This window comes from Pelobates fuscus, chromosome 7 (genome assembly GCF_036172605.1).
Source record: "Pelobates fuscus isolate aPelFus1 chromosome 7, aPelFus1.pri, whole genome shotgun sequence".
NCBI classification, from domain to species: domain Eukaryota; kingdom Metazoa; phylum Chordata; class Amphibia; order Anura; family Pelobatidae; genus Pelobates; species Pelobates fuscus.
This window is the reverse complement of record NC_086323.1, coordinates 87,475,815-87,503,254: the sequence shown is the minus strand read 5'-3', so window position 1 is coordinate 87,503,254 and position 27,440 is coordinate 87,475,815. Positions and strand designations below refer to the sequence as shown.

The following is a 27,440-nucleotide window of genomic DNA, read 5'->3' as shown; positions in this document are numbered from 1 at the left end:
TCGTGTCAAATGTTCTACGAAACGCTGTGAGGAAACTATTGAAATCGTGTACCATAGGTCCATTAGCCTCCCAAATAGGATTTGCCCATTCAAGTGCCTTATCCGTAAGCTGGTGCATAAGAAAACCCACCTTAGATCTATCAGTGGGAAATGAACGTGGGTACATTTCAAAGTGGAATTCCACTTGATTAAGGAATCCCCTACATGTCTTAGCGTCCCCTCCATACCTAGGTGGCGGGGTTAGATGTGCTGAAGCATTAGGCATATTAGCTGTGTCTGGTACAGGGGTTACAGGAGGCGCAGGTACAGGTACCGGAGCTGATCTGGATAACAGTGTCTGGATGGCTTGAGCCATTTGATCCATACGGTGATCCTGTTCTGCGAATCTAGCCTCATGAGTGGCCATCTGTTGTCCTAAACCTGCGGGGTCCATGGCCCTATCGTAATGTCACGGTAATATACCCCAACACGCAGGAATAGTCCAGATAGTCAAGAGACAAGAAACCAGGAGTCGTCTTACCGGACCTTAGAATGGCCGGACTAGACGAGTACAAGAAAAGACAGAGTCCAGAACAAGCCGAGGTCAAGGGAACGGAGAGACAGCGTAAAGTAGAACAAGCCGAGGACTGGTACACAGAAGACAAACCAGCGGATAAACAAGCAAGGATAAAGAGAGAGCGGAGTCAGGAACAAAGCCAAGGTCAAGCACCAAAAAACCAACTGAAGATACAAGCACTAAAGGGAACTGGACAGAAACCACGATAGGGCAAGGTGCAAAGTAAACAGGTGAGTATAAATACCCTAATGTTCACTTTGATTGGCCCCTGTCATATCCATGCCCCCAAAACGTGAGTGTATGGGGAACGTGGCATGACAGGGGCCAATGGGAGACTGATTCTAATTTTGTCTCCCACTGTCCCTTTAAGAGCGCGCCCGAGACGCGCGGCACGCTCTTAGTGTCAGGCGGGACACGTGACCGCTTCTCGCGGTCACTGCCCGCCTGACTGATCTCGTCGTTAGATGAGCCACGCGCGGCTTGTGCAGGAGCAGGACCGCGCGCGGCGAGAAGAGAGGACCCGGGCCGGCCCCTGGAGAGGGTAAGTACTGCTACAAGGCTAATCTATTTTGGTATTTTGGCTGTCCTCATCCTAGTATTATGTTTCGCTAGGAGATTGAGCGCTTGTGATGTCTCATTGGTAATTATCTCAACCACTGCCTGTAACCTTACAATGCGGTTGAGCATATATATTGGGGTTCTATATCCGAAAGTACCATCTTCTGCCCAAGTGGCTGGCCCATAATAATCTATGATACGCTGGGGAGGCCATTCATTATCTTCCCAGGTACCTATCTCTAGGGGTCCCCTTTTCTTCCTATGATTCACATCATATACTTTAACTCCCAAAGTCTCTCCTGTTTCAATAGGCAACAAGAAGAAGGATGGTTTGAGCATACCTAACACACATGCCCCTTCCCAGTCCTGTGGTAACTCCGATTAGGCCTTCTTACCACAGATCCAGTACAAATTTGCTGGGGCTTTCCAACTAGATGTGATAGATAGATCAAACCACACGTCCTTTAAATTGGCATAACTTGCAAACGGGTTAGGTGGTTCTGAGACATTTGAAGCCGACCACCAGGTTGTATTCTTTGTAGTATCATCATAAGCTTTTTGCCCTAGACAAGTTAGTTCTCCTACAGATGTGTTAAACATTATTCCTTTTCTTGCTATGCAAACATAACCTATAATGGAGGTCTTTAATCGCCACTCAGATTTACCTCTAACACTCATTTGATAATCGGCTTGAGAAGAGGTTATCTGTTCAATTGTCTCAGAACCAGAATACATTACCTCCTTTGCTTCCCAGGGCCATTGGTCTCCCATATTAGTACCTCCACACACATAGCAGTTGGTCACATTAAGACTACCAGCAATACTCTCGGCTAGATCAATAAACAGGTTCTTAGCATTATGGGGGATCTTATTTTCTACACTCATCTCTTCATAAAAAGAATGGAAAACCTGATGAGTTTGGGATGCTACGGTATCGGTCTCTATCCCTATAAATAATATTGTCCCAGGATCCAAACCCGTCCCATATATCTGGAACCCAAATAAGTTTCCGAACCTATCTATAAACTGTTCAGGATTATTAATAAGTATATGGACTGGGTTACACTCCATAGACTTACAATACGGTTTGGTAGGCAACTTAGTAACAATCATATCCTTATCTACTGTCTGTCCCCAAGTTGCCCACCCCACACAAGACCAATATGGGCAATAATTATAATCCCTATCTGGGCATTTTGGACTTACGTACTTATTTTTACTACTGGGACAAATATACTTATCGTTAGACTCATACGTTCTCTCCCACTTAAGATCCCCGCATACATTCCACGGTTTTCTACCACTTGATATCGCCTTACATGCATCAAATAGCAGAACACCCGAAGAATGTACGGTTTCTAATACTGTTTTATTTATTAGGGTCCCCTGTGAGTCTCCATTCCGGAGGGTCAACCAAATTGTACGGGGTTGATACTCTGGATTGAAGCACTTAGGTTCGCCTACTCCTAAATGGCATACACTATACTCTATACCTAAGTATCTACACCTTGATACATATCCTTTACATTCATATTGTGAATGCCAAATTAGGGTCTGGGGAAATATGATTACCTGTTATAGTAGTCTTAATGCAAACCTCACAGCTAGGTGTGTCTTCCTTCCTGAATAATAAAAAACATAAGAATACACATTATCAAAAGCACTTCTTTCGACGTCTTCATCCTCAGTCTTCGTCCGTGCGATGGCACCTCAGCTTCCAGGATGTAAGGGCTGCAAGGAATGGAGTTCTGCTGGTCCTCTCTTCCCTTCACAGAGGTCCCTTCGAGACACCCTGGCTATGTCACGTGGGTGAGTGGTCTGGCTTTATTATGGCCGACAAAACACTCACTTACTGATCTCTTTAAACACACTTGTAATCCCAATATCTCCTCGTTACTCCGACTGAGTCATGCGCTTTAACCGGATCTTGCAGGGATTCTCTGGATCTGGTGTAGCTTGCCAAGAATCTGCTGCTGCTGGTTTAACCCTGGAGTGATGAATCCACGGAGTCACTTCAGACACCTTTATTGCTGTAGGGGTAGACAAAAGAACAACATAAGGACCCCTCCACTTAGGCCCTAACGGTATACTGTTCCACTCTTTAATCCACACTTGATCTCCTGGATGATAGCTATGAACAGGGGGATAAATATTCACAGGTAATCTATCTTGTACTCATTTCTGTACCTCCTCCATAGTTTTACCCAACTCTACAACCTGCTGCCGGGTAATTCCTTCTCCGAACTGACTCAAATCCCCCCTTAAGTTACCAAGTACGGGAGGTGGACACCCATACATGATTTCAAAAGGTGAGAGACCCATCCTTCTGGTAGGTGTACTACGAATATGTAACAGAGCTATAGGCAAAAGAACATTCCACTTAAGTTGAGTTTCTTGACACATCTTTGCCAATTGGTTCTTAATAGTTCTGTTCATCCTTTCCACTTTCCCAGAACTCTGAGGTCTATATGCCGTATGAAGCTTCCACTTAATACCAAGCATATGAGTCAGTTGTTGTAGGCACTGGTGAACAAAGGCTGGACCATTATCCGATCCTATAGAACAGGGGTAGGCAACCTACGGCACTAGTGCCATGCACGGCACTCGAGGTGTCTTTGCACGGCACTCAAGGCTGCTAGAGACAAACAGGCTCTGGCCTATCAGGAGTCCCAGTAAAACTTCAGATATCTGCTAATCCGAAAAGGTGGTGAAGGACAATCCTCAATTTATGCATTGCAGCACGTAGAGGAAGTGATCTCAGATCACTTCCTCCCAGCACTTGTGAATGGGAATCCACACAATAGTAGAACAGCTCGCAGTTGCAGCTCCTGTCCTTGACATGTACCTGGCCGGCCTGGTCCCCACTGGACCCCAGGGAAGACACCCACACTGGTAGATATACACAGAAATGCAGAATAACCCTCCCCTCATACAAATAATACGGACAGCCCACACACAAACATACACATAATCCGCACAAATGCAACACCACTAACAATCCACATACATGCACAACCCCACATGCAGCCTCTCACATGCAATACCTCAAACAGCCCCCACAGACACTACCAAACACACAATGTGACATATCCATTCACACACACAATTCCACAAGCAGCCCCCATACACAACTCACATTCATATGTATCATACACAATCCATAAACTACTCATGAACATATACAATATAATAGCTAATATACGCAGGGCCGTCTTTAACGCGGGGCAAACTGGGCAGCTGCACAGTGAGCCCCGCTGGCCTCAACTCTTTCTAACACCTGGCTGGTAATCCGCACACTAAGGAGGCCCACTGGGTGGCCCGTGCACAAAGGGCCACCCGGTGGGCTTCTGTCAGCAGGGGCCCGGTCGCGCTGAGGCACTTAACAGCGCGAGCGGGTCCCTTGCTTTTTGGCAGCAGGCTGGGAGGAAGTGACGGACACGCATCACTTCCACCCACAAAGAGAGGAGCGCACGGGAAAGAAGAGTAGGCAGAGTGGAGGGGGGCTGGCCGAGAGAGCCAGACCCCAACTCCCAACACCTTCTGCCACCAGCAGGTTTTTAAAGTGTACATTTTGTGTGTGTCAGTATATCTGTGTGTGTGTGTGTGTGTATTAGTATGTCTGTGTGTGTGTCAGTATATCTGTGTGTGTCAGTATGTTTGTGTGTCAGTATATCTGTGTGTGTATGTGTGTCAGTATGTCTGTGTGTGTGTGTGTGTGTCTGTCAGTAAATCTGTGTCAGTATATCTGTGTGTGTCAGTATGTCTGTGTATCTGTGTGTGTTTCAGTGTGTATATATCTCTGTGTGCGTGTATATGTGCATACATCTCAGCATTCACACACTAACACTACACACAAATACACCCCTGCATTCAAATTTCAACACTACGTACAAACACGTCTGTGTTACACACCAAAATCATATGTAAATACACCCCTGCATTCAAAAACCAACACTACACAAATACATGCTTGCAATCATGCCAACACCACACAAAAACATATTTCATACAAAAACCTGTTTACATTCAAACACACAAAAACTGCTTAGTGCTTAATACAGACCTGGAAACATGGGTTAATGGTAGAGCCCCAGCTGTCAATGCATTTCTGGAGTTGCACGACAGATGGGGATCTACCTTTTAATCACCCGTGCAACAGGGAGGCCCAATAAAATTCTTGCACCTCTCTACTTTAGGTCTGCCACTGCGTTGAGGTGGAGGACGTGATTGCACGCCTGGGGAGGGGGGACAGGGTCCAGGGGGCCCCAAGCAAATGCTTTGCCCAAGGTCCAGTCAATATTAAAGACGTCCCTGCATATTACGCACAAATACAACGATACAAAGCAATTACAGTAAAAATAACACAAGCAGAATACGGCAGCATACACACCTCAATTAAAAAAAATAGGACCGGCACGCTACGGGACATCACAATCTTATATTGGCACAGTGCTGCTAAAAGGTTGCCTACCCCTGCTATAGAACATGGTAGTCCATATCGGGGTATTATTTCTCGCAACAGGAATCGCACAACTTCTCCTGCTTTCTCTGTACGAGTGGGACATGCTTCTACCCAACCTGAGTAGGTACACACAACTACTAGTAGGTAGCGATGTCCGCCGGATTTAGGCATTACCGTATAGTCTATTTGAAGATCGGACATAGGGAGTCTCCCCATATACTGGACTCCCGGTGGTTTCACTGGTCCTTGCTTTGCGTTATTCTTAGCACATATTACACATCTTCGTACAATGTCTTGAGTCAAGTTGGACAATCTTGGTATGTAGAAATGTTTTCTGAGAGATTCTTCCATACTATCTCTTCCAGAATGTGTCCCGTTGTGATAGTTCTGGACAATTTCTACAGCTAGTGATGCTGGAATGACTATTCTTCCATCTTCTAACTGATACCATTTGTTCTCCAGGTATTTCCCAGCTTCTGTCTTTAACCACTCTTCTTCTTGAGCTGTATAAACTTGAGTCCATTGAGACAGTGGAGTCGGTATAAGTGCAGCTATATGTTCCACATATTCCTGTCTTCCTGATTCAGCGGCACGCTTAGCTGCATTATCTGCCATCCGATTTCCTTTGGTTACGTCACCATCTCCTTTCAGATGCGCCCGACAATGTATAATACCAACTTCTTTCGGTTCCCACACGGCTTCCAGTAGTTGCAATATTTCAGCTGCGTACTTAATTTCTTTACCCTCTGAATTCAATAGTCCTCTTTCTTTATACAAAGCTCCATGGGCATGAGTGGTTAAAAACGCATACTTGGAGTCCGTGTAGATGTTCACTCTTAAACCTTCTGCCAATTGTAACGCTCGTGTTAGTGCAATTAATTCTGCCTTCTGTGCCGATGTTCATTTTGACAATGGCCGAGCTTCTATCACCTTGTCTATGGTAGTCACTGCATATCCTGCATAGCGAATCCCTTCTTTCACATAACTACTGCCGTCCGTATAATACTGGACATCAGGGTTCTGGATAGGAAAATCACGAAGGTCCGGTCTACTTGAGAACACTTCATCCATCACCTCCAGGCAATCGTGTTGACTCTCAGTAGGTTGTGGCAAAAGGACAGCTACAGCTCTTAGACAAGGTGGAAGACCACTGGCCACTGCATCCAGTTGTTTGGACATATATGCAACAGGTCTTTGCCATGATCCCAAGTACTGTGTCAATACTCCCACAGCCATTCTTCAGGAAGGGATCGTGTTCTGTACCTTTTATAGCTGCATAAAGAGGTTTCGCCAATATCGCATAACTGGGAATCCATATCCTACAGAAGCCTGCTGCCCCCAAGAATTCCCGCACTTGTCTTCTATTCTTGGGTATTGGTATTTGGCATACAGCTTCTTTTCTCTCTGGCCCCATTATCCTTTGACCTTCAGAGATATGGAATCCCAGATACTTGACAGTTGGCTGACACAACTGAGCTTTCTTCCTGGACACCTTGTATCCTTCCTTCCAGAGAATGTGTAGTAGATCATGTGTTGCTTGCTGACATATTTCTCTTGTAACTGCCGCTATCAACAAATCATCTACATATTGCAATAGTACACACTCTCCTGGGATGGACTTGAAATCCAGTAAGTCTTGACTTAAAGCTGATCCAAATAGGGTGGGTGAATTTTTAAACCCTTGGGGCAGTCTTGTCCAAGTCATCTGGCGTTTCGAGCCCGTTACAGCATTTTCCCATTGGAATGCGAAGATACACTGGCTTTCCGCAGCAATTCGAAGGCAAAAGAAGGCATCTTTGAGATCTAAGACAGTGAAATAGGTAGCCCCGCCCGGAATTAAAGCAAGCAGGTTATATGGATTGGGCACAACTGGGTGTATACTTACGACCGCATCATTGACTGCTCTCAAGTCCTGCACAGGGCGATACTCATCTGTACTGGGCTTTTGAACAGGCAACAATGGGGTGTTCCAGGGGGAAGTACAGAATTTTAGGATACCATACCGTATGAACTTATCCAAATACGATTGTATATTCTTCTTGGCCTTTTGTGGGATATGATATTGCCTTAAGCTCACTGGATAGACCCCAAGTTTCAGTTCGATTCGAATTGGTGGGATATTGTGAGCAAGTCCTGGTGGGTTGTTCTCTGCCCACACTCCTGGTATATTAAACAAGGATTCATCACTCTTAGGGTTTTGGCTAGTCAACGCTGTATAAAGTCGCCACTCTTCTTCCTTTGGTACAGATATTGTCATTATACCTGAAGGTCCATTGAACTTTAAAGATGTTGTTCCATTTGGTAGAAACGCTATCTGCGCTATAATACAGTTACACACTATTCACACTCGCTAGACGGCAGAGCTCACGCTATCTAGCAAGATATACACGCTACTACAACAATCTTTAACACATATACAATTAATCTATTGGCCAGTACCTTGATGGACTACCTAAAACTATCTACATACGTTTTGGTTAGCCACACTGCCCAAGCACCACATATAGCGAACTAGAGGGCAGAATTTACAACAGCACCCTTTTAGTCTATTTATTCTATCAAAAATCTAGTGGGTTCCAAATTTACACGCCTTCCCACTTAGCCAAGATAGGTTGAGATCTAGCGGACCGAATTTACACAGACGCCGCTTAGTCTCCTGGTCCCTCCGACCTAGCGAACAAAATATACACCCTAGAACGCTAGTCTAGACAAGACACCGGTGTCCGGCTAGGGCTATTTACACCAGAACCCCGCCTGACTCCAAACCAAAATTAAACGGGCTTACTAAAGGGCGTTTAATTGAGCGGTGCGCCTTCGCTCCTTCCCTCCACTGGAGGGGGCAGATTCCAAATAACCCCTTATGGGCCTACCGCACAATCGGTATCCAATACCCCTAGTGGGTCCACCGTCTAAAACAGCGGTCGTCTTACCTCCTCGTTCCTGAACCTGAGTTCACACTCATCGACGGGGGCACCCCAGCACTTTCTACGTAGAGGCCGATGATCTCCTGGACAACAGACCAGTGGCGCCGAGACGAAAGGAGGTCCACGCAGAAGTTCAGGGGTGCAGCCGTAGAGAACGTGGGCAAAGATAGACCGTCTCACGCCTCTGCTTCTCAGCTACCGTTGAACGATGAGCTTCCCGGCCCAATGCACCAAATGATACCGGAGAAACTGACGGAAGCCAAGCACAGAGAGATGGACACAGGTTTCTTCAGGAAGGAAGAGATTCTTTATTCGATTCACCGACCGGGACTCAGAGGGACTAATGTCACCAAAAAACAGCAAAGTCTGAGTCCTGATCATACAGTGTAGTTCCCTTATATAGGCATGTAGCTCCTCCCATAATCAGTTCAACCTACACATACTCTTATCTAATCAACCGAATAGAGACTAAAATCCTGTTTGACCACATGGCTTGCCCAGCACAATGGAGGAGGGGAAATACTCGTATATCCTGTATTCCTACTTATGCTCCTTACACTACTGATTGTATCTTAGCTACGTGTAACTGACTTAACTGGTACATCCACATATGCAAGTGCACATACCACGTGGCAATCTTGTCCTAGTAAATTTATTTTTACTGAGATTCCACCACACCACTACACACACTGCATCCATTACACAAACACACACTTTGCTTCCCCAATACAAACACAGACACTGTATTCACTACACACACTGCATAACATAATGGATGTGGGAGTGGTTTTGGTGAGGGGCATTTCATTCTTGGACACAGGCAGCACAATGTCTTGGAACGGCCCTGGTCGTTGTGATCAACTTCATACTAATATCCATAGTTCTGGAATGGAATCTCCAATAATTAAGCCCATATGCTTGACTATCAAGTGTCTCTAGATACTTTTGACCATATAGTGTATGTTGCACATCCATTCAAATAAATAATTGTTTGTATGCGTGCAAGTGAAAATAACAATATATTTTCATAGTTGCCAACTGTCCCGCCAGTTATGATTTTTTCCCCCCATTTCAGGGTTCTGTTTGCAGTATAACCGCCCGAGAAAAGTGGCTAAGAAATATGTATTTTCTTATTTATTTCTGTGTATGTATTTGTGTATGCTTTGAGTGTAGCTGTGTGAGCATGTCTGTGTACATCTCTGTGTGAATGCTGGATTTTATTTATTTTTATACATTGGCAACTATGTTTAAAGTTTGTTTTAAAACAAAATAATTGTTAATAAACATTTAACAAATCAATAATTTCATAAAACACTAATATACACAAATACACATTAACAAGGAGCTGCATCTAAGAAAAAAACACTTCCTCTCTTTTGCTCGTGTTTAAGGACTAAATAAAGTTTCGATAAAAAAAAACAAAAAAAAAACGCAAACACCACTTTGTGTTTGCTGTTCCCACCCGCAGTAGTATTGTACCGTACTTTGCCGCAGGCGGTGTGCCAGCAGTAGATTTCATGGTTTAAAGATTGCACAGATGTCGGCCTGAGCAGTTTGGTCGAGCAGAGTAGTTACCGCATCGCCTTTTTATCTCCCTACTTGATAATTGCCGGTAATGGCGACTTTCGTGAGTGAACTGGAAGCAGCTAAGAAGAGCCTGAGCGAGGCTTTGGGAGAAAACGTGAAACAGTGAGTGTGATTGTTTATGTAGATTTTACCTGAGGCCTACACATCCCCGGCCTGGATTATACAGCAAACCCGTATCCAGCCAGCTGCAGCTGCCTCCCATCAAAAATAAAGGAACATGATCATAGGGGGACTTTATTTAAAAATATGGCCCTTTAAGGGATTTTGAATGCATGTCCTCTCATTGAAAAGTTCATTAATTTGAATGCATTTGCCTCCTCACAGATTTTTACCAATATTACTTTATCACTATAGCACCAACATATATAGCAGCGTTGGAAAGTGCTGCACTGCAATACACTTGTTTTATTTGCTGCCACATAATGTTACTTTTGTAAAATATGATTTACCAATAAAAAATTGGCATTGAGGTTTCTTCCAGTAACTATAACCACTTCATCCCACTGAAGTTGTTATGGTTGGGCACTCCAGATGTTGTGGACTACATCTCCCTTGAAGCTTTGCTGACATTATTTCCGTAAGAGCATTTCAGGGAGATGTAGTGCACAACATCTGGAGTGCTCAAGGTTGTCTACCTCTGGGAGTCACTGGGTGCTGACTTAACTTCACTTGATAAACCATTTAACCCTCAAGAAGTCCCATGGTGCCCAACAGCTCCGCCGTCTTTCTCCTCCTCCTATGCCATACAGAACAGGACATTTTGCCTTGGCAGTGGGTGAAAGACTGAATGCAAGTAGTCATGCGTACTGTTGTTCGCAATTGGCATTTTAGCTTTTGTATAGTGGCACTTGTAATTGATTTAGCAACAGTAATGATTTTAAAAAAAAAAACATACATTTTTTTTTCTTCTTTTGTAAAAATCTGCAGGTAAAATAATAGATAAAGAAACAAGGTTCTAAAAGGAATGACAGAAGAGACCTTAATGTAATGGGCATGGCAACAAAACCACACGACCAATCACAATAATATTTACAGTGGGTATCTCCCAAATGCATTTCTAGGTTCTAAGAATTAAATTAAAGGGTTACAACAACCTAGATGACTACTTATGCTTTCATGAGTGGTCATAGAGCAAGCAATATGTATGGGCTATGTTTCAGCTTGCAATGCTGCCTATACAGCCTCCAGGATAAAAAAAAAGGGATCCCCAGGTATCTCTCCCCAGACTGACAGGAAAGCGGTGAGCAGCGCTCAGTGAGTACTGCTCATAGTTCTTTAACCCCTTAAGGACGCATGCCATGTGTGACATGTCATGATTCCCTTTTATTCCAGAAGTTTGGTCCTTAACCCCTTAAGGACACATGACCTGTCTGACACGTCATGATTCCATTTTATTCCAGAAGTTTGGTCCTTAAGGGGTTAAGGACCAAACTTCTGGAATAAAAGGGAATCATGACATGTCACACATGTCATGTGTCCTTAAGGGGTTAAGGGGTTAAATTCCTTTTAATTTTAACAATTACTGTATCTCCCCCCCACACCCACCACCACCAGAGCCTTGCACTGTTACCCTTCATAATTGGCGCTGTTACACCATCATCTATCATACCCAGGGAAGGGGTTCTAAGGGGTGTGGAACTGGAGGGAGGTGTAGTAGCTGTGGTAGTGTGGGCACTAGTGGTTGTTATGCATAGCTTCTTATTACCAGCATGTCACTCAGTAATCTACTTATGCTTAGTTTAAATTTAAAGGGACACTCCAGGCACCCAGACCACTTCTGCCCATTGGAGTGGTCTGGGTGCCAACTCCCATCACCCTTAACCCTGCAAGTACTATTGCATTTTTTATAAACTGCAATAATTACCTTGCAGGGTTAAGTCCTCCTCTAGTGGCTGTCTATCAGACAACCACTAGAGGGACTTCTGGATTCTTAAACAACGTTTTGGTCACTTAAACGACGTTGGACGGACCTCTAGCGTCGCCGGACTCTCCATAGGAAAGCATTGAATAATGTGCATTAGGTCTCCCCCGCTGTCGGACGTCAGCGGGGGAGGAGCGTGGGTGGAACCTGACCCAGTGCGCTGGATTCAGGTAAGTGTCTGAAGGGGTTTGTTTTCCTGGCACTGGAGAGCCCCTTTAGCCTATTGTATGCTATATATATATGCTCATATTTGCTTGTCTCGCATATCAAAATATCTGTGTATTAGCCTGGTTAAGCATGTTATTTCTTTTGATCTTTATTTTATTTCCTTACTCTCTGTACTCTACTACCGTTTGTTATGTAGACTTACCACTCCATAAAAAAATGTGGTTAACAAAAATAAAAATTATATCCCTGAATATAATGGCTTCTGCGGCACTGACAGAGTAAAACATGACACAGAAGCCACAATAGTAAAGAATTGATTTAATGCCATGCGCATGCACATCAGGTCCTTAGTGCTCGTCTATGAGGATCATTGGATTGGATGAATGATGGAGAAGGCTATGCTTACCATGACATCGCAGAAAGAAGAGAGTTTAGCACTGACGCGTTTAGAATTAATGTTCCTTTTAAAAGTATATTTTTATTAGATAACTTGAGTTAAAAAATATTGTTTGGGATAATTTTTCTTTCTGTTAGTGGAAATTATATATAGATTTGTTTTTTCTTTTTTCAGATACTGGGCAAACCTGAAACTTTGGTTTAAGCAGAAGATCAGCAAAGAGGAGTTTGATGTTGAAGCCAGACGGCTTCTCACTCAAGACAATGGTAGTAATGAAGAAAACATTTTTTTAACCCCTTATTGACAGTCTGTGCCATCCTAACCAACTGCTATTTTACTGTCCTTCTCTTTATTTTCTCCTTTAATGAAAGCAGAGCTGTATTGTGCTACACCTACTAAATAAGCAGGTAATTTTATCTTCTGGCACAAATCCTTAAGAAGCCAGAGTTTTGGACCAGTTATGCTGCTTAGTGTCGAAGTAAACACTATAACCTTTTCATGTCAATTAATTTTTTATTGTGCCAGGAGTTTTCTGGCACTGTCCCTCCATTCAGTGTTAAAACATTTCAAGTAGCTTAATGCTGAATAAGGGTCCTCGGCCATCCAAAGCCTGGCCACAATTGGAGTTATGGCTAAGACGGAGTTATGCACTTCCTTTTAGCCATACCATTTTTTACAAGCAATGATCACTGGGAAAGGCGGAATGTGCTTTGCTTACACTCTCAGCTGGTGACAACCACCCATTTCTGCTCAGTCTAATGCTTCATCATTAGCCAAAGCAGCACAGAGTGGATGGGCAGCTACGAAATAACGTTTAGCATTAAAACACTAAAAATGATCTAATGCTGAATGGAAGAATGGTGCCAGGAGACTCCAGGCACTATAACCACTTAAGTGAGTAGAAGTGTTACTGTGTGGTTAAAAAGTCCAGAAACCAGCATCTGAACATTTATTTGATTAATGAACTGTGAACAGCGGCATAGTAGTCAAACACCTACACAGGCATACACTTAATTTACTGAGATATGTTCTATAAATTTAAAGAGCATGTGCAACTAGGATTGCATGTTCCAAATAAGCGACTGCTTTTAAAAGCATCATGAAAAAAGTTCATATACCACTCATAGGTGGTAAGAGTATTGTCTTACAAAAGGGCTCTTGCAGAAAAATAATTATTACTGCCTTTCCAGAGATGTATATTGAGTCCTATCTCTTCTGGAATTAATATTTAGTGGTCATACCATATAATTTAGTTTTTATCCCAGTTATCAATTGAATTTAATTAATGGATAATCTGTTTTTCATCTACAGTGCACTTTCACAATGATTTCCTGCTGGCTATACTCACACGTTGCCAGATTCTCATTTCATCTCCTGGTAAGTTTATTCATCAGTTTGTTTGGTTTTTACCTTGATAAATGCGAAGTGTGATAGAATTTAGATTGTAAAATATTCTAGCTGGATTATACAGAAGACATTGTTGCAAAATTGTTATCAATATTATGGGAAAACTAGTTGTATTAATCTGAATAGTACTTTAGCTGTTAGGATCTTTACACCTGTTATTTTAGCTTTAAATTAAATTAAATCACAAAAAATCGGACTACTGCAGGTTCTAGCATGCAATTAACCGAGAAGAAGATAAGTAATTACTGCGCAATCAGGGCTGTCTTTAACGCGGGGCAAACAGGGCAGCTGCTCTGGGCCCAGTTACTGGTAACTGCCCTGTGGACCCCGCTACCCTCAACAATTTTTTTTTTCCGCCCATCATTGTCCAGAGGACCCAAACAAATGCTTGCCCCAGGGTCTTTTATTTTATTTCAGAAAATGTGTAGGTAAGGTGTCAGTTACAGCCAGGGAAGATGTGGCTAGGGCTGCATAAACTTAGTGATTTAACTCTTAAATGACGAAAAAGTGAGCAGTGAAACCGCAGAATCATGATTTATACAGCAAAACCACATATTTAAAGGAACACTATAGTCACCTAAATTACTTTAGCTAAATAAAGCAGTTTTAGTGTATAGATCATTCCCCTGCAATTTTACTCGAATCACTGTAATTTAGGAGTTACCGTATATACTTGAGTATAAGCCGAGGCCCCTCATTTTAACCCAGAAAACTTATTGACTCGAGTAGAAGACTAGGGTGGGAAATGCAGCAGCTACTGGTAAATTTCTAAATAAAATTAGATCCTAAAAAAATTATATTAATTGAATATTTATTTACAGTGTGTGTCTATGAATGCAATGTGAGTGTATGTGTTGCAGAGCCTTGGTGGGGGGTGGGCATTTTTATTATTTTTTTTAAATTTTATTATTATTTTAATAATTAATTTTTTGTTAAATTATAATTTCTTATTTTATTACTATTTATATATTTATTTTTTTCGTCCCCCCTCCCTGCTTGATACATGGCAGGGAGGGGGGCTCTCACTCCCTGGTGGTCCAGTGGCATTGGCAGTTCAGTGGAGGGGGGCTGGCAGAGAGCGTTTACTTACCTCTCCTGCAGCTCCTGTCAGCTCCCTCCTCCTCCGTGCCGGTCCGGTCAGCTCCCTCTGCAAGTCCAAGTGTAAGTCTCGCGAGAGCCGCGGGGTCATAGCGCGGCCGCGAGACTTACACTGGGACTTGCAGAGGGAGCTGACCGGACCAGCGCGGAGGAGGAGGGAGCTGACAGGAGCTGCAGGAGAGGTAGTCAACGCTCTCTGCCAGCCCCCCTCCTACACAGCCCCATTGTCTGTATTATGGCAGTGTAAATTACCATAATACAGACATTGACTCGAGTATAAGTCGAGTTGGGGTTTTTCAGCACAAAAAATGTGCCGAAAAACTCAACTTATACTCGAGTATATACGGTAAATCACTTTTGTTTCTGTTTATGCAGCCCTAGCCACACCTCCCCTGGCTATGATTGACAGAGCCTGCATAAAAAAAAAACTGGTTTCACTTTCAAACATATGTAATTTACCTTAAATAATTGTATCTCAATCTCTAAATTGAACTTGAATCACATACAGGAGGCTCTTGCAGGGTCTAGCAAGCTATTAACATAGCAGGGGATAAGAAAATCTTAATTAAACAGAACTTGAAATAAAGAAAGCCTAAATAGGGCTCTCTTTACAGGAAGTGTTTGTGGAAGGCTGTGCAAGTCACATGCAGGGAGGTTTGACTAGGGTTCATAAACAAAGGGATTTAACTCCTAAATGGCAGAGGATTGAGCAGTGAGGCTGCAGGGGCATGTTATCTACACCAAAACTGCTTCATTAAGCCAAAGTTGTTCAGGTGACTATAGTGTCCCTTTAAGCTAAAGTTGTTTTGATATTCAGAATGTTCCTTTATCCGCTCTGCACTTCAATGTCACTAAATACATTTGTTGATGTTGTCCGAAAATAGCACTCTGTGTCTGACAAAGACATCTCATCACTGCGGTACCATGCCATAGTAATCAGATGCCCTCTTCTATTGGACATCGCTAGTGGATGTTAGAGTGCTGGCTACATGCTGTTCTTTGTATACACTGTACTGTTACTGAATGTTTCAAGCATGAGACATCCAGCCTCATCCTGCAATAGCTTTGCAGAGCTTGCCCTAACATTTGCATGTGATGACAGCATGTCAGTGTTCTGACTTCTGTCGGCAATAGGGCTGGGCTGTTGGTGGTCTGTGTGACCAGAATACACCTCTATCAACATGTACCTGGCCATTAATGTCTTGCTCCCTGGTGAGTCAACAATAGTACTTGATTGACTCCTAGGCTGTCTTATCACACGGGGAGCCAACCACTCTGATGGCATGGCTTAACTGAGAGCCAAGGTATGTACTCCCTGTGATTGGCACGCTAAGTGAACACTCAACCTGGAACCAATCTACCAAATAATGAACAAAAGGTGTCGGGTTTGGGATTAAACTTAGATATTTAGTAGCATCACAGTTTAATGCTGGTCAGTGTGTGGACACATTGTCACTTCAACAAATAGTAAGAAATGTCATCCAGGACTCCTCATTAATTGATATATCTTTGTATTCAACACGTTAGCAGCAACTTTTGACAAATATGTATTTTTCAAGAGTGCTTGGAAAAGACACTTCAAAACTTTGCTGCTAAAGGGTTGAAAATACAGTGATATCAAGTTATAAAGAGTGCTTTATATAATTTGTTTACATTGAATTTATTATTGATATGGCAATAGCCAGAGTACTTGCACTCTTTAATAAATGCTATTAAAGTTACTTTCAGTGAATGCTTTCCCCTGATTCATTGTTTAGTAGTTCAACAAATAGCGTCTCTGGGAAGCAAGCAATGTATGTAATTTGTCTGTAATTTGACCCTAAAAGTTGCCTAAAAACCCTGGTAAAGGTATACATGTGTGACACTCCTGTACACAGGAGATACATCAGAATAGAAATCTGGTGTTTTGATGTAGGCATGCTACATTCACCAATACAATCCAATATGTATGTGTAAAACATAATGATAATAAAAAATCACTACAACATTTGGAAAAAAGTTGTTGATAAAATGGCCTTGTGAAAAGACCTTGTGTTAAATAGTTCTTATTTTGCACATGGTATGCCATGATGGGGGTAAAGTGCATTTTGTGCCTGCTGCTTGTCCTAGAAGCTCATTCGATCAGTCTAATGAAAATTTAAAAAGTTCAAATGGCATGTCTGTAATTAGACCCTACAAATTATACATTTTTATTTGTTTATTTATAAAATATTTCACCAGGATGGATACATTGAGATTTCTCTCATTTTCAAGTATGTCCTGGGTCCATATAACATTGCATTGTTACAATAGGATACAATATTACAAAAAAATACTATATATATATATATATATATATATATATATATATATATAGCCGAATGCCAATGCATACAATATGGATAGTAAGAGGCTTGCACTCACGGTTTTTGAAGTAGTAAAACATTTTCCTTTATTGCATTTTCGTTAAAATCTGATCGACGTTTCAGCCCTCCATCTGTGGCTTTCTTCAGGATTAACAAATTTGTTGATCCTGAAGAAAGCCACAGATGGAGGGCTGAAACGTAAATAAGATTTTAACAAAAATGCAATAAAGGAACATTTTTTACTACTTCAAAAACCGTGAGTGCAAGCCTCTTACTATAATATATATATATATATATATATATATATATATATATATATATATATATATTATATTTTCGTTTTAGCCCTCTAACTAAGGCTGGGGAGAGCATTCTACTCAGGTAGGCTGGGAGATTCCCAGAAAAGCTCTTATGCACAAGACTGGAAAGATAAAGAGTGCTTAGGGATTTCAGCGATAACCAGTTTAGCTCTTTTAACATGTCACAATGGTGGATAAAGTAATTGCATTGTAGTTCAAAGCAGCAGACTGAATTATATAACGTATTAAGTTTATTAAGGTGGGTTTGCGATGTAGATGCATAAACGACATCCCCATAATCAATGACGGGCATTAGAATTTTGTTGCACTATCTGTTTCCTTACTGTAGGGCTTAGGCACAATTTGTTTCTGTACAGGGCACCTAGTTTTGGGGTAAAGTTTTAAAGAGATTTTTCAATGTGAAGGCCAAAGGATAGATTGCGGTTTAGCAACATAACTACAGGGAGTGCAGAATTATTAGGCAAATGAGTATTTTGACCACATCATCCTCTTTATGCATGTTGTCTTACTCCAAGCTGTATAGGCCCAATTAAGCATATTAGGTGATGTGCATCTCTGTAATGAGAAGGGGTGTGGTCTAATGACATCAACACCCTATATCAGGTGTGCATAATTATTAGGCAACTTCCTTTCCTTTGGCAAAATGGGTCAAAAGAAGGACTTGACAGGCTCAGAAAAGTCAAAAATAGTGAGATATCTTGCAGAGGGATGCAGCACTCTTAAATTGCAAAGCTTCTGAAGCGTGATCATCAAACAATCAAGCGTTTCATTCAAAGTAGTCAACAGGGTCGCAAGAAGCGTGTGGAGAAACCAAGGCGCAAAATAACTGCCCATGAACTGAGAAAAGTCAAGCGTGCAGCTGCCAAGATGCCACTTGCCACCAGTTTGGCCATATTTCAGAGCTGCAACATCACTGGAGTGCCCAAAAGCACAAGGTGTGCAATACTCAGAGACATGACCAAGGTAAGAAAGGCTGAAAGACGACCACCACTGAACAAGACACACAAGCTGAAACGTCAAGACTGGGCCAAGAAATATCTCAAGACTGATTTTTCTAAGGTTTTATGGACTGATGAAATGAGAGTGAGTCTTGATGGGCCAGATGGATGGGCCCGTGGCTGGATTGGTAAAGGGCAGAGAGCTCCAGTCCGACTCAGACGCCAGCAAGGTGGAGGTGGAGTACTGGTTTGGGCTGGTATCATCAAAGATGAGCTTGTGGGGACTTTTCGGGTTGAGGATGGAGTCAAGCTCAACTCCCAGTCCTACTGCCAGTTTCTGGAAGACACCTTCTTCAAGCAGTGGTACAGGAAGAAGTCTGCATCCTTCAAGAAAAACATGATTTTCATGCAGGACAATGCTCCATCACACGCGTCCAAGTACTCCACAGCGTGGCTGGCAAGAAAGGGTATAAAAGAAGAAAATCTAATGACATGGCCTTGTTCACCTGATCTGAACCCCATTGAGAACCTGTGGTCCATCATCAAATGTGAGATTTACAAGGAGGGAAAACAGTACACCTCTCTGAACAGTGTCTGGGAGGCTGTGGTTGCTGCTGCACGCAATGTTGATGGTGAACAGATCAAAACACTGACAGAATCCATGGATGGCAGGCTTTTGAGTGTCCTTGCAAAGAAAGGTGGCTATATTGGTCACTGATTTGTTTTTGTTTTGTTTTTGAATGTCAGAAATGTATATTTGTGAATGTTGAGATGTTATATTGGTTTCACTGGTAAAAATAAATAATTGAAATGGGTATATATTTGTTTTTTGTTAAGTTGCCTAATAATTATGCACAGTAATAGTCACCTGCACACACAGATATCCCCCTAAAATAGCTATAACTAAAAACAAACTAAAAACTACTTCCAAAAATATTCAGCTTTGATATTAATGAGTTTTTTGGGTTCATTGAGAACATGGTTGTTGTTAAATAATAAAATTAATCCTCAAAAATACTACTTGCCTAATAATTCTGCACTCCCTGTAGATATTTAAGACTGTCAATCTGCTATTTGAATTTGTTCTGATACATAGTTGTTGGATTTTGTAGTTTACGTAATTTAGGTACAGTTCCAAAGATCATTGTAACAATTTTGTCAGTGTTTAGAAAGCGTTTCTTATCCGCTATCCTCTTTTCTACCTCTGTGAATTGTTTTGGAGCACAGCCTCAAGCTACGGTAGCTTGGGTTTACTAGCATAGATTAGTGTTGTCCGCATACATGTGTACAGTTGAGGATTTGCATACGTTGGGCAGATAATTTTATAAATAATGTGAATAGCAGGGGGCTGAGTATTGAGCCTTGGGGAACACCACATGTAAATGGAAGATGGAGGGAAGCGCTATCAGAAATGGCCACATTGCAATCGGTCTGAAACATACGATCAAAACCAGATTAGTGGACGATTACCAATGCTTGAGTTTTTAAGTTTTTGCAAAAGTATACAATGGTCTACTGTGTCAAAGGCCTTGGCAAAATCAAGGAATATAGCTCCAGTTAAGTCTCCTTGTTCCATGCCAATTTGGATGTCACTGCAAACTTTTAAGAGGGAAGTCGAGGTTGAGTAATTTGGACAAAAGCCTGATTGATCAGGGGTCAGATAATTTGATTGTTGATAATATTCTCATAGTTGCGTGTGGACGTATTTTTGACAATACTTGGAGCAATGATATTTGGCGATAGTTAGATACCAAAGTATTGTCACCACTTTTATGGATAGGTACTACTTTTGCAGTCTTCCAAAGTTTGGGTATGTATCCTGACACCAGGGATTCATTGATAAGGGTAGTGACAGGTTTAGCAATTGCTGGCGCACTGAGCTTCAGCAACATTGCTGGGATTTGATCTGGTCCACACTGGTTTTTCATTTTTAAATTATTAAGATGTTTATTAACGACACAAACAGGCAAAGTCTAAAATTGATTTTCTCTATATGAGGATTTGGAAGATTTGGCAGTGCCTGATCTTTATTTGTTGTCTGAAAATGAGTGTCATTTGTTATCTTAGCAACCAGGGTGGTAGAACATCCAACAAAATAATTATAAAAGGCAAAATAATTATTAAAGGCATTTGCTACATCTAGGGGGTGTTGAAGTGTTTGGGTGTTAATTTTGTCAGTGGAGAGTTGGGAGTGGATTGTGGGGGTTTGTATGTTATTTATGATTTCCAAATGTTTCTTGGGTTTTATATGTCATTGTTCAAATTTTCACTGAAATATTGGGCCTTTGCCATCGTTCATAGTTATAGGTATAGTTATCGTTCATGGATCCAGTACGCTTGAAATTTGACCACAGTGAATCTCTAAACTGGTACATTTGAATGAGGTCAGCTGTAACCCAGGGTAGGTGTGTCCCTTTTAGTCGCACTTAACGCAGAGGGGCTTGCAAATTCCGAACATGCAAGAGCTCTGACTGAAAAAATGCAATTGCAGAGTCTAGATCTGGTATTCGATGTAATCTGTGCCATAGTATGTCCTTGAGATTGTTTAAAAAGAATTCAATCTTACATTTTTTGAATAACCTGGTGATTATAATCTTGGGAGGGGGATTTAGTGGCCTTTATTTTGCGTATGCATTACACTAGACAGTGGTTACTGAAACTGTTAAAGGGACACTCCAGGCACCCAGACCACTTCTGCCCATTGGAGTGGTCTGGGTGCCAACTCCCACTACTCTTAACCCTGCAAGTGTAATTATTGCAGTTTTTTTATAAACTGCAATAATTACCTTGCAGGGTTAAGTCTCCCCCTAGTAGCTGTCTACTAGACAGCCACTAGAGGTCACTTCCTGCTCCATAGCACAGGAAACCTGTGCTAGAGCGTCGCTGGACGTCCTCACGCTGTGTGAGGACCTCCAGCGTCGCTCAAATCCCCATAGGAAAGAATTGAAATTATTTTTCAATGCTTTCCTATAGAGAGCGCTAATGCGCATGCGCGGCATTGCCGCGCATGCGCATTAGGTCTCCTCGGCCGGTGGGCGGGATCAGTCTCGCCCACCGGCCGACACAATGGAGGGTTTTCACCCCTTCAGTACCTGGGGATTGGTGGGTGGGAGGGAGAGGGACCCTTCAGTGATAGGAAAACGGATAGTTTTCCTGGCACTGGAGATTCCCTTTAAGAGAACGCCCGCCACCTGGATTCTTTCAGGGCAACTGGACAGAATCCAATCTGGCAAGGTATGGTTCTGGCTTTTGTGGACAATGTTTACATGGGAGGTATTGCTCTACTCGAGAACACTAGCACAATACAATTCTGGGGTCTTTACAGTAGAACTAGCCTGGTCTTTAAAAGTTTTTCATATGACCTAAAAATATCTACAACCAGCAGGTTTGGCAATAAAATGGTTAAATGGAAAAAAATGTCAAATAGATTTATTTTTAACGTAGAACGGTTCCAATTTGTATTAGGATTACTAGGCTCAACCCAAAGTGATTTTTCTTTTGTTGTACTATGTGTATTAATTATTACAAGCAAATCTGGGAAAAATATATTTGTTTTCCCATTATTATATGTTTAACCCCTTAAGGACCAAACTTCTGGAATAAAAGGGAATAATGACATGTCACACATGTCGTGTGTCCTTAAGGGGTTAATGCTGATTAATCACAAAATATGTTTTTTTTTGTCTTTTTATTTAATTCTTGTTCAGTACTGTAGTGTTTATAAATTCCTCTCTTATAATAATATTTCTAAATGATTGGACTTTAAAAAAAAAAAAATATTTTAGCATGACATACTCTTTAACTTGTAGTTATTAAACTCAATGTTTTTCCCCTTTTTTCAGAGGGAACTGGTTCCTTAAACTCTGCAACCAAACCTGGAAAACCGAAAGGGAAGAAAAAGATCTCATCAGTTCGACAAAAGTTTGATGTATGTATTTTTATTTATTTATTTTAACAGTGATTTCCATGAATTCTCTGATACACATTCCCACAAGTTTATAATCTAAAATTAAAGACTGGATCATTTGGAGCACAAGAAACAAAATATTGTATGTAAAATTTGTGGTGCGTTTAGTTTGGACTACTAATTAATTTTATTCACTAAACTTCGATTAGTAATGAGTTGGAATCTAAAGGCAAAATCGAGGCTACAATAGGAAAGCTGTGTGTGCACCTGACTCCAAATCCGCTATTATTTTAACCTTTAATTTATCCATTTGGAAGTCAACTCGCTGAATTTCTATTATGAAGTATATGTTGTCGTTTTTAAAAAGATATTATTTGGTTGCAAACCTTACACATACAAACAATCCTGAGTAATATAGATCGTTTGTTTTAGAAGGGAAAAATAGTAGCATTTTTGGGAAAAACATCTGTAAACACAGATTCAAAAAAATGGAATACAAGTGAAACTTGAGAGTGCACTCACAATTGTAATAGTGCACCTGCAGGTTCCTAGTATCTAGAGCAGCAGTCCCTAAATTAAAATATAACTTTTAATAATTAATAATAAAATAGTAATGTGTCCAAAAAAAAAAAAATTATAACCAAATCAGGATAGAACTCCCACGTGTATGCAGCCAGGTATTAGATTAACTAGGATAATGTAGAGAAATTAATCACACTATAATAGTTGCATGGTAAACGAGCACAGGAGGGAAGGGGTTAATCAGGAAAATCTATACCCCAAAGAAAACCCCAGCGTTCCCTCAGCCTCCCCAAATATTGTAAATATTGGCACTATCAGAATAGTTAGCTGCTGAATACTATGCTATAACAATTGAGAATTTTCTTATCGTAGAAATCTTTCCCTGTTCTGAGAGATTCTATGCTGACTAAAATCAAGCGGTCAAGGGGCGTGGCCTGATACCCGATGTGAGCGGTCACACTTGCTCGGAGCTCCCGACCGGCGGCAACAAAACTGGCTAAAAACCGCACATAAAATCATTAAATGGGCAATAAAAAGACCACCTACCCGTCCACGAACACCCAAGATTCGGGCACTCCAAAAAAATCCGGCGGCCTCGATAAATACTTCCGAGACACGGTAAAAATCCTCGGAGAAGGCCTAGCTGACAATATGGCGGCGCCTGCTTCCCCACGCGACGCACCTCGCCCCAGCACAGCCGTGGAAGCTCCCCCTCCAGCAAATGAAATAACGGACGGATTGGCAAGCATAAGAGAAACTCTCAAACACTTACCATCCAGAGAAGAACTAGATGGAATGATCTCTAAGCTTGAATCCTCCGTACAAGACCAAATCTCCACGCTGACGGCGGATATCAGGCAAGTGAACACGAGGGTAGGGGACCTGGAAGAAGACAGAGACCAGATTTTAGACAGACTCCTCCATCTAGAGCAAAATCAAAAGAGCAGTGACACTAAAATTATGTATGCAATGAGGAATACAGAGGATTTAGACAACAGGGGGAGGAGGAACAACATTAGAATCAGGGGGCTCCCAGAATCGCAGGGTAACCCTGAAAATATACTACAGCTACTCCAATCCCTGTTTAATAAAATCTTGCAAAGACCTGAAGACACGCCAATTCTCTTGGACAGAGCTCACAGGGCGCTAAGGCCTAAAGGCCTGCCACAGGACTCCCCCAGAGACATTAAATGCAGAGTGCACTACTACACTGAAAAAGAAGCTATAATGAGAAATGCCAGAGACACTGCTGACATAATTTTTAATAACACGAAAATATTGATCCTACCAGACCTGGCATGGCTGACTCTAAGGGGTAGAAGAACCCTGAGACCGCTTACAATGGCCATGCAACAGGCTAATATTAACCCCTTAAGGACACATGACATGTCTGACACGTCATGATTCCCTTTTATTCCAGAAGTTTGGTCCTTAAGGGGTTAAATACAGATGGGGATTCCCCTTCTCTTTAACAGCATCTCACCAGGGCATCCAGGCTACCTTAACGTCGGCTGCAGACGTGGAGGCCTTCACGCAACGATTAGGACTGCCAAATATGGATATACCAGACTGGTATGAAATGTCCGAACCAGAAAAGACTAGGCCACAGCATCAAAAACAAACCAACCAAGCTATAGACACACGGAAAAGAACGTCGTGGAAGACCCCACCAGCATCGCCTTTTCTACGATCGAGGAAACATCCGATGACCCCAAGGAAAATAAACTGACAAAACTGAACACAGAAAGGGTCAAAAGACTCTAAACTATAAGAACAATATACAGTAGAACTTTATTAACCCACACGCCTTAACCTCCGTTATGGGAAGGGGTAACTATAAATAGCAAATAATGTTTGATTGTATTGACGCAAGAATGTGTAAATAATGTGTAGTTAGTAAATTAGAGATTACACATAGCCCCACCAGGTTGTTTAAATTTATGTTGCAAGAGGCGCAACACTTGCAGCCCACCTTACACAAAGATGCCCATTTAAAAAGCAATCTATGTCTCTAAAAACATTTCTATAGACCAGTTGAGAACGTAAAGCGTCAATATTTCGCCTCCAGGGATGCTACTTAGCAGTTGAGGCGTCACAGGAAACGCAAACTCACTCAGAACGCACCAATAAAACTAAGAAGCGTCCACGCTCCCACAGGACACAGATAATTGCCCACTAGGGCAGTGAGCGGTACAAATTAAATAAAAAATAACTGTATCATAAAATCAAGCATCTCCTGAGCCAGCAATTATCGCTGGACGCACTCAGGCTGTAGTACCGTCTCCTTTATAGAGGTCTAAAACAAGTCTTAACCCTTATTTTCACTGTCAGCAAGAAACGGTAGACCTCTATACCCACACGAGAGGGTTCAAACTCCTTGCTGAACCTCTCCTCGTAGTACATCAAACTCGACACTTTTAGGAAATTGTTTTGTAAATAGTTATTGATATTTGATTGTCTACGTTCATAATATTCTGTTTTGTTTGGCCATATCTTGGCTACCTTACGCTTACATACACACACATACAAAAATTTTCCTGAAACTTGTGTTCAATACACGTAGTACCAACACATCTGTTTCTCCGGCACAAATTAATTCGTCATTAAAAGCCGAGTTTAGAAACCCACCCAAACATGGGTACACTCCGTATATGCTCCATAAATGTCAGAGGGCTAAATACTCCTGAGAAAAGAAAAATGGTATTAACTGATTTAGCGAAAAATAAAACAGACATAGCATTTCTCGAGGAAACGCATCTAAGGGGCCCTGACGCTCCTAAGCTTAAACATCCAAACTTCCCCCACATATACTATAACAATTACAATCTAAGCAAATCTAGAGGAGTAGCAATATTGATAGGAAAGCATGTCCCATTCACATATTCCTCTCACGTGACAGACGAATCAGGAAGATTCATCATAGTACAAGGAGTAGTAGGGACGGAACATGTCACACTGGTGGCCATTTATCTCCCCAATAAACATCAATGTGGGGCGCTAAGAAAAATAATGGCCAAAATCAAACAACACACAAATGGTATACTTATAATAGGTGGAGATTTCAATGTTTCCCTAGACGCCAAAAAGGACAGTACCTCAGCACATAGCACACACCTCAATGCTTCCAGAATTCAAATGCAACATATTATCAGAACTCATCAATTATCTGACTGTTGGAGGATCTTCCACCCAACAACAAAAGACTATACACACTACTCCATCCCTAATAAATCTTATTCTAGAATTGATTTCTTTCTGGTAGGGCACAGAGACCTAGGCATGGTATCCGACACATCCATAGGTCCAATGACATGGTCTGATCACTCACCAATATACCTCACATTGACCATACTTTCTCTCCCCCGTCCTAAAGGGACATGGAAACTTAACCCCACTCTGTTACAAACAAAAAAGGTCAAAGACTCAGTTAACGAGGTGATAAAGCTCTATGTCAAAGAAAACAAAACTCCCGATACTTCCGCATTCACACAATGGGAAGCTCATAAAGCAGTGGTCAGAGGGGAACTGATAAAATGGGGATCACAAATCAAACGCGAAAAACATAAACAAATCGATGACCTACAAAACAAAATATCACAACTAGAAGATTCTCATAAAGCAGATATGACAGACAAAGTATATTGCAAACTCCTAGCCCTTAGAACTGACCTTAAATCACTTCTACAAGATAATGCAAAAAGAACAATTCTCTGGACTAAACAATTGCACTACGCTCAAGGAGACAGATGTGGGAAATTTCTTGCACAAGCCTTGAAACAAAAGCAAACACTTGCGTATATCCCTAAAATCAAACGAACAGACGAATCCTACGTGCACACCACAGAAGACATAGCAGACACCTTCCATGAATACTACACCTCACTATATAATTTAAAGGAAAAAGGGAACAACACAATTGATATTAAAAAATACTTAGAAAACAAATTTGACAAAATTCTTCCCTTAGCTGCAACAAGATCTTTAGAAGAGCCCTTTACTATTGATGAAATTAAAATGGCGGTAAAACAAACTCCACACAACAAAAGCCCGGGTCCTGATGGATTCTCAGCATCTTACTACAAGATGTTCCAACAGGAGCTCATCCCCCACCTACTTGAAGCAATTAACTCCATCCCTCATCATGAACGCATTCCGAGCCAAGCTCTAGAGGCGACCATCACACTTCTGCACAAACTAGGAAAGGACACGGAGAAGTGTGCAAGTTACAGGCCAATATCCCTGATAAATGTGGACATAAAAATATTTACTAAAATGCTAGCGACCAGACTTAAGCCCTTTCTCCAAGACCTAATACACCCAGACCAAGCAG

General features: G+C 41.7%; 1 protein-coding gene across 1 annotated transcript in view; it reads left to right on the top strand.

The window, feature by feature from the left end:
• The first annotated feature begins 9,957 nt into the window (after positions 1-9,957).
• TADA1 (transcriptional adaptor 1) overlaps positions 9,958-27,440 on the top strand; it is a 38,182-nt gene continuing 20,699 nt past the window's right edge. The window contains exons 1-4 of the mRNA XM_063427357.1: positions 9,958-10,189; positions 12,748-12,839; positions 13,885-13,950; positions 22,524-22,609. Of these exons, the coding sequence (XP_063283427.1) occupies positions 10,116-10,189; positions 12,748-12,839; positions 13,885-13,950; positions 22,524-22,609 (318 nt within the window). The 5' untranslated portion in view covers positions 9,958-10,115. The remainder of the gene's footprint in view (positions 10,190-12,747; positions 12,840-13,884; positions 13,951-22,523; positions 22,610-27,440) is intronic.